Source organism: Dermacentor variabilis, chromosome 1 (genome assembly GCF_050947875.1).
Source record: "Dermacentor variabilis isolate Ectoservices chromosome 1, ASM5094787v1, whole genome shotgun sequence".
In the NCBI taxonomy this organism is placed as follows: Eukaryota; Metazoa; Arthropoda; class Arachnida; order Ixodida; family Ixodidae; genus Dermacentor; species Dermacentor variabilis.
Window position 1 is genome coordinate 135,345,787 of NC_134568.1, and position 17,079 is coordinate 135,362,865.

Below are 17,079 nucleotides of genomic sequence, written 5' to 3' on the forward strand. Positions count from 1 at the left end.
TACAAGGCTATGCTCCTTCCCTTCTGCTAGAGAAAAAAAAAAAACCTTCCTCTTTCCATATTTTGTCTCTTCGTATGTTCGTATATTATGTTCGCACCTGCGTAAGAAAGGTGGGCTACAGCGCGCGGCGGGTGCTAAGTTTAGCTGGAAAAACGAAGTAAAGAAGGTAGAAAAAAAAGCAAGCCTCAAGAAGTTCCAAGAGCCGGCTCTTCGTGTAGCTCGTCGCGGCCAAGGACAGCGGGAAGAGGGCGCGTGCATATATAACCGTCGAACCACGGTGGTTATCCAATTGAACTCGTTCGAGCAGTCCTTAGCCTGAACGCTCGCACAGTTTTCCAGTGCGCCAATTTCTTTGTTGCATTTCCCTACAAACTTTAATTACAATTCGAAATGAAGGTGCTGTTCCTTTGCGGACTCGTCCTTGTTGGAGCCCTCCTTGTTGATGCGGGCAGCCAGGAATTGTGTGGTAAGCAAGGTTATCATTGTCATTGTTCGGCTGTTTCGATCAGCGGCAGCACACGGGCACTAGCTACTTTCGTGTGGAAGCTGTGAACGTATAAGGAGTTTCCAGTGGGTCGCTTGCTAAGCTCGTCTTGTATAAGTGTTCGCATTCTCCCGGTATTGGCTGGAGGTAAAGTAGATTACTTATTTGTTCATGCCTCTCTTAAACTGCGAGTAACTCTAAACAAATGCCCATTTGAATAGCAGTACTACACAAGAGTGTTCATTCGTGACAAACCTTTTACAAAGTGCACTGGAAATAGTGCCCAAGCATGGTGATCAGGGTACCTGAATGGACTTGTTGATAGATCATCTTCTAATTGGTTTTAGCGTAGGCAGAACGAGCCTCAGACATGACACATAAGACGACAGACAGCCCTGTTCGTTGTATCAAGTGCCTTCTATGCCCATGTCGTTCTGCCTACGCTACAACAAATTAGAAGCTGGCGATCACATTTCACACGTGAATTTACTATGCGGAAAGGAAGCAAATCTTGGTAACTTATATGCAAGATAAAAGAAAGCAGTGATGTTACAAATGATGACTCGGTGACATCAATTGACCATGGTGCGAACCTAGAAAATCATGGAGACAGAATTAGAACTATTTCATGGCAGGTTTTCCAGTTTAAAGAAGTCATTGCACGAATTCGTTAAGCTGGTAGCACCAATACGAAGAAAATAAAATAGCACCAGTTTTTTAAATTTTCTTTCTTCGCACTAATGAACTGTATGGTTGTTTGTTGCTGCATAGTCAACTCTTTCTAATTGTTGGTCATGTACATGTTGCTCCTAGAGTTAAAGCCCAAAATATCATGAAGCAGTTTCCTGTGCTAATATAATATGCAGAAAATGTCAGCCTTTTATTTTCTTTTGCGCGTCAACATCCACGCTAATCTCTAAGCACTGAGTTCGCTGTTAAGTGCTTGGTAGGCTCTCAACGACGTTAACTTATTGCAATACGCATGATCTCTTGCATGCAAAACCGATGTCCAAATGCCACTTAGAAAAGCGCCGCCTTGCAATAAAAAGTGGCAATAATTGCCCTATACTTCTCGCTGCAAAGATGCCCACTTTCTAGTAAAACATTTTGTTTTAGCAAGAACGTGACGTATCTTCCAGCAACAGCCTTCCACGAATGCTTCTCAAAGACGCCAGCAAAATTCAGCAGAATAAATCATTCAATTGTTTGTCGAAGTTGCGTTAAACCTGGTGGCAAGACAAACGCATTAAAGCACTAATTAGAAATATATTAAGGCGAAAGCCTTAAATGGTTGAAACCCCCGATGACCTTAAAAAAACACGTTGCCCTGTCAAATGATACAAAAACGATCATCATCAGCAATGGATCATACCCCTCTAAGCAAACAAAAAATGCAATAGCTCATGCCTCTCGTAATGCCGAAGCTACAAGAATTCAATAAAGTGAAGCGTACAGTGCATACATTCATTGGAATCACGCATACAACGTACAGAAACGCGGCGCCTAGTCGAGTTGTACAAAAAGAAATTTGAAAAAACGCATGACCTTCTCAATGGATCATACCCCCGTAAGGCTCAGGCTACAAGCACTCAGCAAAGTGAAGTGCAGAGTGGATGCATTCATTGAAATCACCCATACAACATATAGAACAGCGTACGTTTCCATCCTCTGATGAGAGGATGCAATGTAAAGTCGAAGAGAAACGTCGTTGGCGCGAATCTGACTCCGCTATATACGCGCGCGAAACCGCAGCTACGCGTCGAAAACGAGCCGAAGAAGCCGAACTGCAAAAGCAGCAACGCGGCTATGTGTGACGGCGCATTACCAAGAGTCCAGCAGGCTTTCGCCTTCACGTGCGGCAGGAGTGTAACATAATGCCGAATTTTTCCACTTGGACTAGTTTGAAGCTGAACTGAATGAACTTCTCTGAATCTTTCTTTACTGAGCAAAGTGATTCGATGAATTTTGGTACCGTATCTCTAGGGTGCTTCTAAATTTGGTCTCGAGCAGAATATATGAACTCGCACTGAGTAGCCTTTCAATTGAACATTTAGTCGCCTGCAACACTCGTCTCGTGTGTCTCACAACAACTCGGCAGACACGTTGAGTCATTATGGCATCGTGAATATGAATTCGGCCGTTCTCGTTCATATTGCTTACGGTAGTACGATAACCTCTTATAGTTTATGAGAAAAGAGGACACAATATTCGTCCGATAGTGTCCTTCACTAGCAATTTTTGTAGAAATTTGCCTGGTGGGCTCAACTATCAAGTGAAATGAGTAGATATGATTAAGCGAGCGCTGGAAGTTTGTTGCCTCATACAGGTAGGACCCTTGCCTTCATTTAACTTCTCCTATTGTGGCGGCAAGTCACACCGACTTTGCATTCCCGTGGCTTTCTCATGCTATTTCGTTTTGGCGGGCAGAAATTTGCCATGCCAGAAATAAAGATCAGCTAAAACAATATATGTGATGAACTCTGCTACGGTAAAACGAAAGGGTGCTACTTTGCTAGGCAAGATATTATATATTTTGCTAGAAAGTGCGCATTAGTAACGTATCGGTACTACTATATGCACAAATGCGGCACTCTGACATTGGTATTTGCCACAGCACACACTGTCGGTGCACAGCTATGCCTTCAAATATTATACGCGCTGTATTTATCCTTTAAACGGAATGAAACGCTTCATATGACATTCGATACGCAATGAAAGACAAGCATAAATGTATTCTTGTATTGTAGCATTCCGTTGTCAGGTTCTCATTGGGCCTTGATGTATTCCAGTGTTTTATTATAATAGGCATCATCGTACCAAATAGCTTTTATTCTAACTACTATTTTATGATCCCCTTCCAACCCTGTCAGCGACTTCCACGCTCATTTAAAATGTATTGTAATTGCCTGCGCAGATACGCCGCTTGTCAGTAGATCAAGAACTCTCTTACGCACGCTTGAGCTGACACATGCAGATTACTTCTTTTTTCTGTTTTGCAGCGTTGAGCCCTGAGGAAATCAAGAAAGTTTTGACATGCATGGGAGACCATGTCAAGTCGGAGGTATGAATGAATCAATCAATCCATGAAGGAATCAATTAAACAAATAAATGCAGTAACAGAAGCCCAATGACTATTGCGAAGACCTCATACCTTCCATTGCAATATTTCAAGATGGTGCACCGTTTTTCACCTCTGCTTGCTCTCCTCGCAGCTCAAGGGCAAGGCGAAGGAGATCATCCATAGCCAGGGTGACAACCTGGCTCAACTTGTCAAGAGGCAGTGCGAGGCCGAAGTCGACTTCGTGAGTCCAAGCTTTCCTTCGTTAAGGAAACAGCATGATGTGCACTTATCCTCTTCCATACTGAGGCCGATTCTCTTATCCAAAATTGATAACTTTTGATGGCAAGAGAGCGATTGTGGCGAGGAAGAGGCGCTATTCTGTGCAACTCTGTAAGGGACGCGATTCAGCGGAAGTACACCAGGACGCCCAGAGTGGCGCAGACGCCTACATTCGCATTCACGAAGAGGCGGGGCAAATTTTGTACTGTTCGGCACGAAGAGTATGACGGAGGTTCCCAAGAGCCGTTGATTAGGTTGTTGCACAATTTGCACGGATGAACAAAGGCTTATTCGAAGTTCCGAAGAGATGGCAGCAGCTATTCCATTCGCAATGAAAGTCGAAGGAAGCCTAGCAGAGTACAAATATAAAACTTGTGTTTTCTTATTTTTATTATGGAGGAGGGGGAGCAGAAGGGAGGACGTATCAGCGCAGTAAATGTGCACCTACGACGGTTAGAAATGCCCGCAGGAATCCCGCCTGCCCCCAGTCTTCTCAGTATTATGCCATTGCTCCACGTTGTGAAATACCATCAATTCACTGTTCAAAACGAGCTTGGAAGTGAAGAAACAAACTTCGAACTTCTCTGCAGCATGTCCACTTCACATGCACGTTGCGTTTAAATCTGTTGTGCTTCCCAAGCAATGTAATCACCACCAGACGAAAAGTTTGTTCCGTAGGCAGTGCACACATTTCAAAGCCTGGTAAAGAACGCTAGCGTCGCACCTAAATTCGGTCATCTCTGAGTTGCTTATTCTTCTTAGCGTAAAAGCTTTTCGAAATTGAATCTCAAAGACACATCCAAGAGCTACACATGAAGTATTCAAATAATCAATGAAGCCCTCTTGCGTTGTATGTGTTCCGCGACGAATGTTGGTGAGCTGTGCTCAACAAAGGCAGTTCCTGCCCCATATTCACGCGCCGTGGAAAACATGTTCTAGATGCACTGTAACTGACTTTCTCGATCGAATATGCAGTTACCATTCCCGGCGCACTAATATGAAATGAGACATCAAATATGTGCATAAATATGGCAGTTTCTTTATTCATGAACTGAAATAAAAGGTGCTCCAAGAGAGGGTTTCATCGACACACGGACTATATCGTAAATAGCAGTGAGTCGAGGTTCTAACTTGCATGTTTGTAGAAAATGTGTTCCATTAAATTTCATGTACGGTATTGGTGCCATGTGTACCTCCAAACAAGAAAGGCACAAAAACCTGAATCGAATGCAAGAAATTCAGAACAGGTAATAAAATCTGCAACGCCCACCCTACCACGGTTCAATTGGCAGAGTTAGCTAGGGTATCAGGTGGAAATGTTGGAAGCAGTTGCTCCCTGCTGCTGGGTTGACACTCTGAGTAATGGAACTTATTTGATGTAAAAGAAAAAACAACAACTAAACATACAAGAAAAAAGGAAGAGGGACAAAGATTTGTGGCTACAATGTCTCTATTATATGTAGGAGGTCAAGAAAAGACGGGAAATAAGAGTTGAAATGTGCACGCGCATTGAAACGCGGTCTTTCGGTTTCTTTTCCGAGAGTATAGAAACAAACCTCTATAAAATGACATGGAAGGCTGTGCTTAAAAAACTTTGATGATGTGTTCGAGTGCCCGTAGATAATGACGAGTATGAAATACATTAAACGAATACGTTCCGAATGAAACTGTGTTTTCTTTATTTCAGCTTGAGCTGCTGAAGACCGCCTTCTCCGTGAGTATTTGTTTATTATTATTTTGCCCCCCCCCTTTTTTTTGCAAGGACACAAGCATCCTGCGCTAAAGTGGAGCGTTGTGCAGTTGCTGTCATTTTCGCTGACTTTTCTCGCAAAGACCGGCGTAAGCGATACTTTTGAACCTAACCGAACCTAACCATTATTCGCTGGTTTGTTCACATTTGAAGTACTAAATAGTTGCTGCCTTGGCGAAGACAACTCCCCTTGTCGAAACGCTGCCTTCAGCGACATTCCTCGTTCTACCACTTTTAATCACACAAATAGGTGCGCGGTGTCGTCACTGCAGTCACCGAGACAGGTGTTCGCCCGACACTAAAGCCGATATTGCAGCCCAAACTTGACGTGTTACCATAAAAAGCACCAGTGAAGACACCTTGCGGCCTCTGTTTGCTTTCGCTCGGGGCTAAGGATCCTGGACGTGTTTCACGCACTTTCGGCTGGGGCTTAGCAAAGTCGGCAAATGTACTCTACTCTTCGCAGCTGCAATGTAAACGCAGTGCAAGACTCTCTCACGACCGGATCTTGAGTGCTAAAGCCGTGAATAAAAGGCGACGCCGCCGCGAGGAAAACACTATCATCCAGCTCGCCGAGACGCCGTCGGCGAATCACGCGCGGAGTCTCACGCGGAGCTCCGTCTTTCCATGCAGCGTAGTAAAACAAATGAGCGGGGCAATAAGAAAAACAAAATGCAGAAGTGCAACCGCCAAAGACGTGCGTAACGGCATCTCCTCTCTTTAGCCGTGGCCGGGGTGAATGAACACGCACACGGGGCATACAGCCAGTCTAGAACGTTGCGACACGTAGACAGCGCGATAAGACGAGCATAAAAGAGGCCGGAAAGGGCATTTCGGTTGACCAAAGCTGAAAGAAAGCAATGGGACTGACTGCCATGCCAAGGCTAGTCGAGATAGTGGGCGCGTAATCGTGAGTCAGATAGAGAACACCCACTGCGTTGTCAAAGTCTGGTTGCCGTATTTATGAAGGCGACGAGTTCGGTGCTGAGTGGACTGTCATAAAGCGCCCTCGAACTGCTTATTTCCGCGGTGAGGGGAATAAAATTAGCAGGTCTAGCTGTTAATGCTTTAAAAATTTTTAATTATGTATGGTATATATAAGAAACATTTCGTTAACATGTAGCGCTCAATGAAGTTGTGGAGTTGCGCGTTTTCAGGGTAGAAGATATAGTGTTCTGTCCTGACAAATCAATTAATGAGTTACAAGCAAAAGACACCCGTGTGCCCCACCAAGCATATATTATATTGTAGCTATTATGTCGACCGCACGAGACTCTATAAAGTTGCCCACTGCAGTGACTTATAATCACAACAGACACTTGTGAACTTGCTCCATTTTCTTTCGGAAATATCAGAACAGTGCCTCATTTAATTAGTTTTATTAATACAGAGCTCAGGCGAACACATGTGCCATGGTCTCACATGGCTCAGTCAAAATTATCAGAGCCTTTATGGAGAGAACCGACTTAAAGATACGTTACGACAGAAAATGCTTTTAATGATTCCTCATTGTCATTTTATTTTCAGGATGAAGAAGCAGAGGCTATCAAGAAGGCCTACAGCGAATGCAAGCCGGCTAGCGGTTGAAATGTTTCCGAATACCAGCGATCTATATGATGGACCTCCAAGAAGTCAACAGCAACAATTTTTTTTTAAGATGCTAGAGTACATGCCAAAATAAAGGCCGAAGTCAGTCGATCCCCGTGCTTGAGCTTTCATTTTCGTATTCTGTATACAAAAGACATACAAGGACACGAAAAGAAGAAACGGTTTGATGGTCAACCTCACTAACGCGCCGAAGGTTACCATATATACATGAAGGAAGAGCTAAGAAATAAAAGATGGGCTAACGAAAGAGGCGGGCGAACAGATGACGCTTGAGCGAGGGATGAGCAGCAGGCTACCTATAAGCAGTCAGTAGAGCCATTTGCTGATAGGTGCGTACTATAAACGCTGTCGTACATTTCTGGAAGGAGGACGAGGAAAACTTTTGTAATAGGACCTTTCCTTCCGTGAAATGCGATCTTGCGTGGGTAATATGCTGATATGATTTCAAAGGATAAATAGAGATAAAAATAGAGGAAATGCACGGAGATTAATAACAAAAAAGTCTGTTTTCGTATCCTGCGTGAGAAGAACGGAAATATTTCAAACCTTTCAAAGATGTAGAGATCGGACAGAGGAAGTGATCGACAGGCTCTTCTCAGCTATCAAAGTCGCTCTTGGGGTGGCCAGCCATTCCAATGTAGCAACCGTATGGGTGAGTGAAAGTCAGCCTTAGTCGTAGGTGGCATAGCGGGGCTGCATCGCAACGCAGGATTTCGGGTGGGAACTGTAGCCGTTGTGATGGATCAGGAACGTGTCAGTGTGTAAAGACTGTTGGATTGAGGTTATCTGGATGATCTCAAAGAGGAAATGTGATTTCTATTTTTTGCATACCGGAACTTTGTATTGCAGCGTTCACCCTTAGTAATGGGATAAGTGCGGACTGCGTATTGTCACGAAAACATCGAGCATCTCCGTCGGTGAGATGGAATCTAATACCAAAAATGACCAGACAGCTTCTCAAGCAACAAAGGTATACCATACGACATTGACAAGACTGCAAATGGGAAATTATATGTACAGTCGGTGAAGACAAATAAAAAAATAATAAATTCTGGGATTTTACGTGCCAAAACAATGACATGGTTATGATGCACACCATAGCGGCCGCCATCGAAATGCGGCCGCTGCGGGCGGGCAATCGAGCCTGCGACCTCATGCTTAGCATCGCAATGAAATAGCCGCATATTCCATCGCGGCGGGCACAGTGGCTGAAGACGTACAAGCAAGACAACCTCAAAAAATAATGTGTTTAATTCACACGCCCAATACGCTGAAGGCGCCTGTGAAGTGAGCAGATTATCAGGAACGAGAAAAGTTCTGAGTGGAAGACGCAATCGAAGTAGGAAGTCGTCATTGTACGTGAGGTAGAACGCGATCAGCGTTAAGTCGTTCGGATTTGTGTTTTTATCTAAACTTAATAAGCTTTTATACGGTGTAACTTGCCGAACCAAATAAATTGATAGCATCAGGAAACATGGCAGCCCTCATTGTAGCAAATGTCGCCCTTAGCCTTCACTGCGAGGTTTGAGCGAAAAATACAGATTTCTTTTTTTCTAGACCGCGTTGCCCTAAGCAGAGTGGAAGCACGTTAACACTTAAATACGACGTCAGGAGGAAGTTTGCCTTCCGAGGTTTCGGGCTAGGGTGACCCTGACACCTGCTGGCCCCTGCACCTGGGGATCTACAAGTGACAATCTTACAACTTGTCCTAAGGGGCCCGGCGCCTGTGTCTGTGGTGGACAGTCGACATCCCTTCTGGCTGTGTCCTGGTACTAAGGATATAATACGCAAGATGCTTGTGGAGGTCAAACTAAAGCCGAATGTCCGGAGGACTTTACCGTTTGTGTAACAGACAAGGGGCTCTATAACGTAAAACTATTCCAATATGTTTCTATTCCAATCTCCTGACGTCAAATTTGCGTAACCACCGACGCAAGCACAGGGCGGTCACCCACAGGGTTGTCTGTACAGACCAATCAAACACTCTCCTCGTTCATAGGAGGTCACATTTGTTTGCTTGAAAAACGAATAACATGGCCTACACTGAGCGGCTTGTCGTATCTAATTGGCTGACAAGAGGCGAGGAGAACGCTCAAGTGGAGAGGGATCCACTGGGGCAGAGCCAGTGCACTGAAAATCGATAACCGGATGAAGAGGGTGGTGCCGGCGTCTGTGATTGGTCGGCTTTCCCTTACTTAGCTTGTGATGGCTGGTCGAAAATCGCGGCGGCATGCAACGGAAGCTTAAGAATGACGCTAAAACTGACCCTCAGCAAAGAAGAGTTGGCCGAATGAGGTGGCAAACGTGCCGAAAGTGCTCGAAAACGTTACACGGCCACGCAAGAAGTTTTATTATACGCAAATACACCCAAGCTCTCCGGCAGGTGCGAGTAGCCAGCGTCTCAGCGATCGGCGGCAGCCATCTTTTATTCCTTTCGGAACGGGGCAGCCAGCGGCTATTCCGAAAAAAATTCAGTTTTGTTCGGCATATTAATGCATGTTTATCGCGTGCACGTCACCTTGACGCGGTGAGTTTCTGCGGTTTTGTGACGTCGCGTGACAGGCAGGTGAAGTGGGTGCAGCCCGAAAACTTTTTACCAATAGCCGAGGGCTAATGGCGAAAAGGGGTCGAATCAGAAATAACTGTTTTTCTTTTTTCCGTCAAATCATGCATAATCAGTGTGTACACATCATATCAGATGGGGAGCTATCGTGGTTTTCGTGACGTCGCGTGACAAACAGGTGAAGTGGGGGTGGTCGAAAAAAGTTTTTGACCAATCGTGGAGGGCTGATAGGAGAATTGGAATAGAAAAGTTTGGAATAGTTTTACGTTATAGCGCCCAAGCACACGAATTCATTGCTGCAGTACCGGCATCAAACAGGGCTGCATGCATTTATTTGATCCCTTTTGCTATATTTTTGTACATATGTTTCCGAGCAAGTCTTCAAGAAAAAGAAGACAAAAACTGTAAAAGCTCAAGAGCGAGTGGGCTTTGCGTCGGGCATGCTGCTTGCGCTTACAGCGCCACTACTAGGGCTAAAAACCAAACCTTTAGTATGCGAAGGAGAAAACAAGAGAATGAGCAAAGAACGAAACAATTAGGAAACAAAAATATTAATAAGTAGTTCTTGAGGTTCCTTAACGCTGTAATGACCCAGACAAAGTAATAAATAATGAAACGCAAGCTTTCACACACAACACGTTAACTTTAGGTGAAATGTACCGGACAAATGAACTGATTTCGATGCCGCGTTTATTTTGGCGCATTATTTCCATGGTAAAGCGCTCCGTCCACGCTTAAGGCCTTAGTGGTACGCGCATCTGGACGCAACCTGAAAAATAAGATAAAATTGGCCGTGTCTCTGCATGCTTCGCTTCAAATGACGTCAATGTGCGTAACCGCGCTGTTGCTACAAAAGTACACCACACAGACGTCAGTGGCGGTCTCACATCAAAGCCATTGTAGAGTAGTTTTGATCCCGTAATGCAAATGATCATATTCGCAGACAGAACATCGCGACTATACGCAAGTTCTTGAACGCTCAGCTCGAATTTTAAAAACAAGGTACATCGTACGTGTCTTATATAAGTGTTTTAAGGTTGCTCACTCTTCTATTCAATGAATATATCTTGTCGAACAAAAAATGCTGCATTTTCAACTCTGCAGACACGTAGCACCTGTACTCGTCTGCTGTGTGCAAACGACTACAGACTGTCTGCTGTAGGATCACTATTCTCCGCTCCATACATAGCAGTCGACGCTGTGGAGACTAGAGAGACTTCTTGCGGTGGGGGCTACGCACTCGGATATAGCTCGATGTTCTTTCTACCGCAGTTGTGCGAAATTAGTTTTTTATATAGGCTCAGTGTTGAAGGAGACAGGGTTTAACTATTCATTAGAAACGAACACACTGTGCTATACCACTGCTAATGCGTTGTTTTAGATCATTTTTATTATTGTTGCCCTTTTCGGGCTTTTTATTTGCGACCCGTGGCGAGGAGCCTCACGTGCATGCTCGCGCCAGCGAACGCTGTTGGCGCGCAGCGAAGCGTGGACGGAACGCCGCGGAGTGATCACTTTTCGTGACCGAACTTCTTGCGCAGCTTCCACAGCGTTTACTGCTATGTATGAAACGGAGTATAGATCGTCGCACCTTAGCCGCCTGGCCTGGTTTCTGCAAACGTGTATTTTCTGGTTGGCAAAAAAATGCGCCGGCCAGCCAAAGAAACCCTTAAAGAATTAGTTTACTTGCCTAACTGCAGCGCAGATGCTTATGGTGGACAGCTAAACTGATTACATTAATAATCTTTTCTTCATGAAAGCTCGCGTCGCCGTTGTTGTGCTGGAAAAAAAATTCGTAAAGGCAATCGTCTGAAATATGTTGCATTTTCAGATACTTCCTCCGCATTAATGGCTTCCACTAAAGAGCAATGATCTGTACTAGACAACATAGAAAACGCTGGTGAAAGTGGATGACAGGAAACAATAGGATAATGTGCTATGTCAATTCAGCCACGTGTGGTTTGTAGGGACGTGCGATTATTCCAAATTTCGAATACGGGTCAAATAGTATTTGCTATATTCCCTCTGCTCTGCCTAACATTTAGATGGTCAAGCGATCCACTACACAGCTTCCTTATGTGATATTCTCCTTATTCAGCTGAACTCAATTTTGACCATACTTATTCGTTGAGCTCAAACAATATTTTCTACAGAATATCTGCCCACACTGTCATGGAAATATTCTTGATGATTATGTTTGTAATTGGCTTTAGTGGTCACTGCCACATGATCTTTTGTTGCTCCAGAGATCACATTTGTCTCATTTTTCACTTTGTACCTCCTCCTGCCATATTAATTTGTGTTGGCCATTGGGCCTAATGAAGTCGCCGTTTTCGGCAGCTTCTATTCTAACGCCAAGGAGATGTGCGCCTTACTTTTTAATACAAAATTATATTTAAAAATGGCAATGGGGTATTCTAATCATATTGAATTCGAGAAATCTCGAATTTAATACGAATAGAATACCCAATAATGTCCCTTTAATAGTGAATTCATTAATAAAGGGACACTAAAGGCAAATAACAAGTCAAGCTAAAGTTATACATCTGTGCTCGAGAACGTCTACGGCGTCAATTTTATCGCGAAGAGAGATTTAGTAATCTATAAATTAACGTAAGTTCAGCACACTATATATTAGACTCCCCTCGGTCATTGAACTACTATATTGATGACAAAGGCACTACTAATTATAATTCTGTCACTAGTATTCAACCATTCGCAATAAAGAGATCATTGTATTGCATCATAAGAGGAAATAAAGTGCTACCTGTCCAGTTCTATTTGATATGTAGAAAAGGGGTGCAATGCAAAAGGATATAAAGTTGGGCGAGTTGGTAGGTCGTCCTGTCTTCTCATCCTGTCTTCTTCTAACCTGTGTGTGTTACAATGCAATCCATCGCGCTACAATGCAAGAAAAATGGCGTAATTTCACCCGAAAGGCGAAGCATCGATCGCGATAGCAAAATAGTAGACAGTTATACGAAGTAACGATTGTAGTTTTATCGGCTGTATAAGCTTGGAAGCATTCGCTTGCTGAATTAGTAAGCATGGTGTCAGCGCGCACAGGCAAACATGAACACACCGCACTCAATGACCGCGGACACTCACAGTCAAAACGCTGGCGTGAGCAAGTGCGCAGCAGCAGCGAGCGAAGCGACCTTCGTGGTGTCCATCGCTTCAACGCAAACAGCGGCGAGAAACCAGCACGCACAAAGGTATGAGCCGTCTGCAGATCGCTCTCAAGCCACGCAAAGAACCCAGCTGTTGGCGGAGTAAACACCGACTCCCCCTCCCCGTTCTTCTCGCGTCGCCTCCTCACTTTCCTCCATTTCGCGCACGAGATTGAGCAGCGATCGTCCGTTCCCTTGAGCGCAGTCGCGAAGTACGCAGTTGCTGCCGGAGCCCAACGACGTCCTCCTCCTTCCCTCCCCTCCCTCCTTTCGCGTGACGGAAGACAGTGCGTTTGCTCTCCGCTTTACTTATTGGAGTGCGCCATAGTGAGCCGCGATCGTCGGCTTCTCTCGCCTGCTTTCACTCGCACATACGGCATACGGCGCGCGGCGACGGTGTTATCACCCTTGGACTTTATAGGGAACATCCCGGCGATGGCGACGCCGACGGCGACAGCATAAATGCGCTTGGACTGTCCATATAATTCCATACAAGTTCTTGTGAAAGCTTAGTCAAAGCAATTTATCATTTGGCCAGTTTCATCATGCTTACATTCCTTTGGAAAAATGTCTAAAAATTTTTACATATATTTGCATTACTTTAAAACAATCTCTCGACGAACTTGTTTAACGAACTGTCGCTGCCGATTTGGGACGGTTTGGTGATTAGCGCCGGTCTCAGAGGTAAAATTCAATTAAGCAGCTTCGTAATCAGACTCATTGCTCTTATGTGAGTCCGATAAATCGCCGCGGGAGAAAAGATATTCGCGAGAAATGCCACCCATAGCGGAAGGAAAGAGATTAGCAAGGAGCGTCACGTGACAATTTTGAAGCCTAGTAATAAAAATATATATATTGTCGCGAGACAGAAGTCTGTCGCATTAGGCCAGCATCGATGAAGAAGGCATAGAGGTGGTTCCTCGCCATATTTTTTTTTCTTTTCAGTATTCCTATCAACGCAAGGCTGACTATAGTATTGATCACTGCTTTATCTCATGTATTCACAGTTTATTTTTCATCTTGGGTTACACATTCATTTACCTTTTTTGTGTTATTTATTTATTAACTAATTCATTTTATTTTTTCAATCATATTACCACCCGATTCGCGGCCTATCCCCTATTGGCCTCGAGCTCCACCACTGCAAAAGCTGGCGCCACCGTCGGCGTGACGTGCTAGGAGGGATCACGTGGACATAGCGGCCGCGTCGGCTGCTTCGAGCGCGCCGAAGCGAGCTGAAAACGAGAGTTTAAATTCCCTCGTACGCTGCGGTCCTCATTTAGTGGCGAGATTTTCCCGCTTCGAGTGTCTCCTTTACAACGCTTGAAAGCACTACAATAGGTAGTGCCTGCCTTTGAAGGCGCACAACATGGTAGGCTACTGCTCGGTGCCACAATGCCGGACGCACGCAACGGAGCACGGTGTCAGCCTTATTCACACGTAGCCGCAGGACAATAAGCTGTGTGAAGCTTCGCTCGCGAAACACAAAACCGGCAAACAGTCATCGGCTACAACTCGGGTATGCAGCAAGCACAGACGCGAGGAAGATTTCTGCTACGTCGCCCGGTCTGCGATGTTCTGAAAATGTGCACTGAGACGCTCGCCCGAGTCCGCTGCCCGACTAATGTCATGACGGTTTGGTCTATAAACTTGTCGATGCTATAGAAACTGGCAAGTTCAGTGGAGTGGAAAGACAGCGGTAAGAAGCACATTTAAAAAAAGCATGGCATATGGTCATGTTTGTGTTATGAATTAATGCACTGGATTACAAAAAATAGAGCAGCGGGGAATTGCACGCGGAGAACACCGATAAACATACAGTGCGACGCAACTCGAGAAATAGTATTGAAAGGTCGAAGAATTTAGAAGAAATAAACGATTGAATCGTCGCGACGGCACATCACAGTTCCCGTAGGCGTCGAAGTCTCTACAATGAAATTATTTTTGAACAGCTCTGATAGCGCCCACGCAACAATGGTTGCTTGTATACTGTCAAATTCTCATATTCTGCGGCCTAAAGTTCATGGCGCGGTGCGAGAACGTGCGCGCGGAGAAAGCGAAACAGTGCGCGGACAAGCATGCAGACGCGCACTCGGTCGCTGCGAATCTGCGCGATCGCTGCATTGAAGCTTCATTCTATTACGATACATTTAGTGATACAAACACTATAAAAACATATTTCAGATAGTTTGCTCTCAGCGTTTACCTACCTTTCACGCAAGAAGCCGGTTCGGGAGACTCCATCGCGGCGACCGCGCGCAGTGGCGTTCACTGTACGTATACGGTAAAGAGATAGCGTCTATAAACGATTGTGTGCTTTTAGTTTGCCCAAGATTATTGTTTAGAAAGTATGAAACTTCTCTCGTTTCGAAAGTACTCACAGAAATGTCCGGGAGAGCTCGCGCGTGGTGTTTTCAGTGAGCGCTGACAGCAAAACCTATGAGGAGCGCGTCACGTGATCCCTCATAATACGCCAGCGAGGCGCTTCCGATAGATGGCGACTCCGTAACTCCTCGCCGCCAATAGTGGATTTGTGCCATTAATTGAGGCTTCATCATCATCATCATCATCATCATCATCATCATTGGCTGCTGAGACTCCTGTGCTACTCGCCTTACTTGTAAATATTTGTAAATATAAGTTTTTTGTGTAACATTTCCGGTGGAGGTGCTGGGTAAGCTGCCTGTTCATCACCATCATCCCAGCACGGAACTCCGAAGTGGCCGCCGCGCTGTTTCCTCGGCGATGGCCACTGAAGCACCCACCGCGCCGGAGCTTACAGCGCCGCAGACGTCCCCGCCGTCTGTCATGTTATCGATTCCAAAATATCCAGGCACCTTCTGTGGCACAGATGACGTCGCTGTTGAAGATTGTATTTCATGGTACGAGCGTGTCATCGAACAGAACAGGTGCGACGATACCCTTTGGCTGGCAAAAGTGATATTTTATCTTAGGAGAACTGCACGCGTCTGGTACGAGACGCATGAGCACGATCTCACCAGCTGGGACCTAACCAAAGAAAAATTGAACGACTTCTTCGGCAAGCCCTTGGGTCGTCAGCTAGCCGCTAAAAAAGAACTTGGCTCTCAGGCGCAGTCATTCTCTGACACTGCCCGCCCACTCACTGAACTTCTCGAGAAAGATACGCCTTTCTCATGGGGCCGTAGCGTTTTCTGCATTTTCTGCGCTTATACGCCTTCTCACAACTTCTCTGTTGGCGCACTTCGACCCTTCTGCTCCTACGGAAGTTCGGACAGATGCCAGTGGATCGGAGCCGTCATTGCCCAGCACCAGCATGGTCGTGATTGCGTCATAGCTTATACGCTAGCCGCCTGCTATCTGCCCCAGAGCGCAATTATTCAATTACCGAGCGTGAATGCCGTGCCCTTGTTTGGGCCATCTCCAAATTTCGGCCGCACCTCTTTGGGCGTCCATTCACGGTAGTGACTGACCACCATACGCTCTGCTGGCTTTCCTCGTTGAAAGATCCTACAGGCGGTCTTGGACGCTGGGCTTTGCGGTTGCAAGAGGTCTCGTTTTCCGCCGTGCACAAGTCTGGCCAACTACATCAGGACGCCAACTGCCTGTCCCGATATCCCGTTGATCCGCCCGACAACACCAACCCTGACACCGATGCTTGTGTTCTTTCTATCTCGGACTTTCTTCATGTCGGCGACGAACAACGGCGTGATCCGGCGTCACGTTCCATCATCGACCGTCTCAGCTCCGGGGCTTCTGACGAGTCGCTCCGGATGTTTACCTTACAAAGTGGAACTTTATACCGCCACAATGTATACCCCGAAGGCCCTGAGCACTTGCTGGTAGTACCCTCCCACATGCGTTCCACTGTCCTCCAGCAGCTTCACGGCGAACCCACAGCAGGTCCCCTTGGTGTAATGCGCACTTATGATCGTATGCGGCGTCATTGCTTTTGACATGGGCTTTATCGCTCCGTGCAGAAATATGTTGGCAGCTGCGAGCTGTTTCAACTACGCAAAAGGCCACCGACGCTTCCTGCCGGCCTTCAGCCTATCGATGTCCAAGTAGAGCCGTTCTTCCGCGTCGGCCTTGATCTGATCGGACCTTTACCTACATCAGCATGAGGCAACAAATGGGTCGCTGTCGCGACAGACTGTGCCTCGCGCTACGCTATTACACGTGCGC

The 17,079-nt window shown here is 45.7% G+C and overlaps 1 protein-coding gene across 1 annotated transcript; it reads left to right on the forward strand.

Moving 5' to 3' along the window:
• Nucleotides 1-271: 271 nt before the first annotated feature.
• On the forward strand, nt 272-7,272 carry LOC142584963 (uncharacterized). The gene is made up of 5 exons (XM_075695347.1): nt 272-466; nt 3,484-3,545; nt 3,697-3,786; nt 5,512-5,538; nt 7,102-7,272. Exons 1-5 carry the CDS (start codon nt 391-393, stop codon nt 7,159-7,161), a joined length of 315 nt encoding a protein of 104 aa, XP_075551462.1. The 5' UTR covers nt 272-390; the 3' UTR covers nt 7,162-7,272.
• The last annotated feature ends 9,807 nt before the right edge of the window (nt 7,273-17,079 follow it).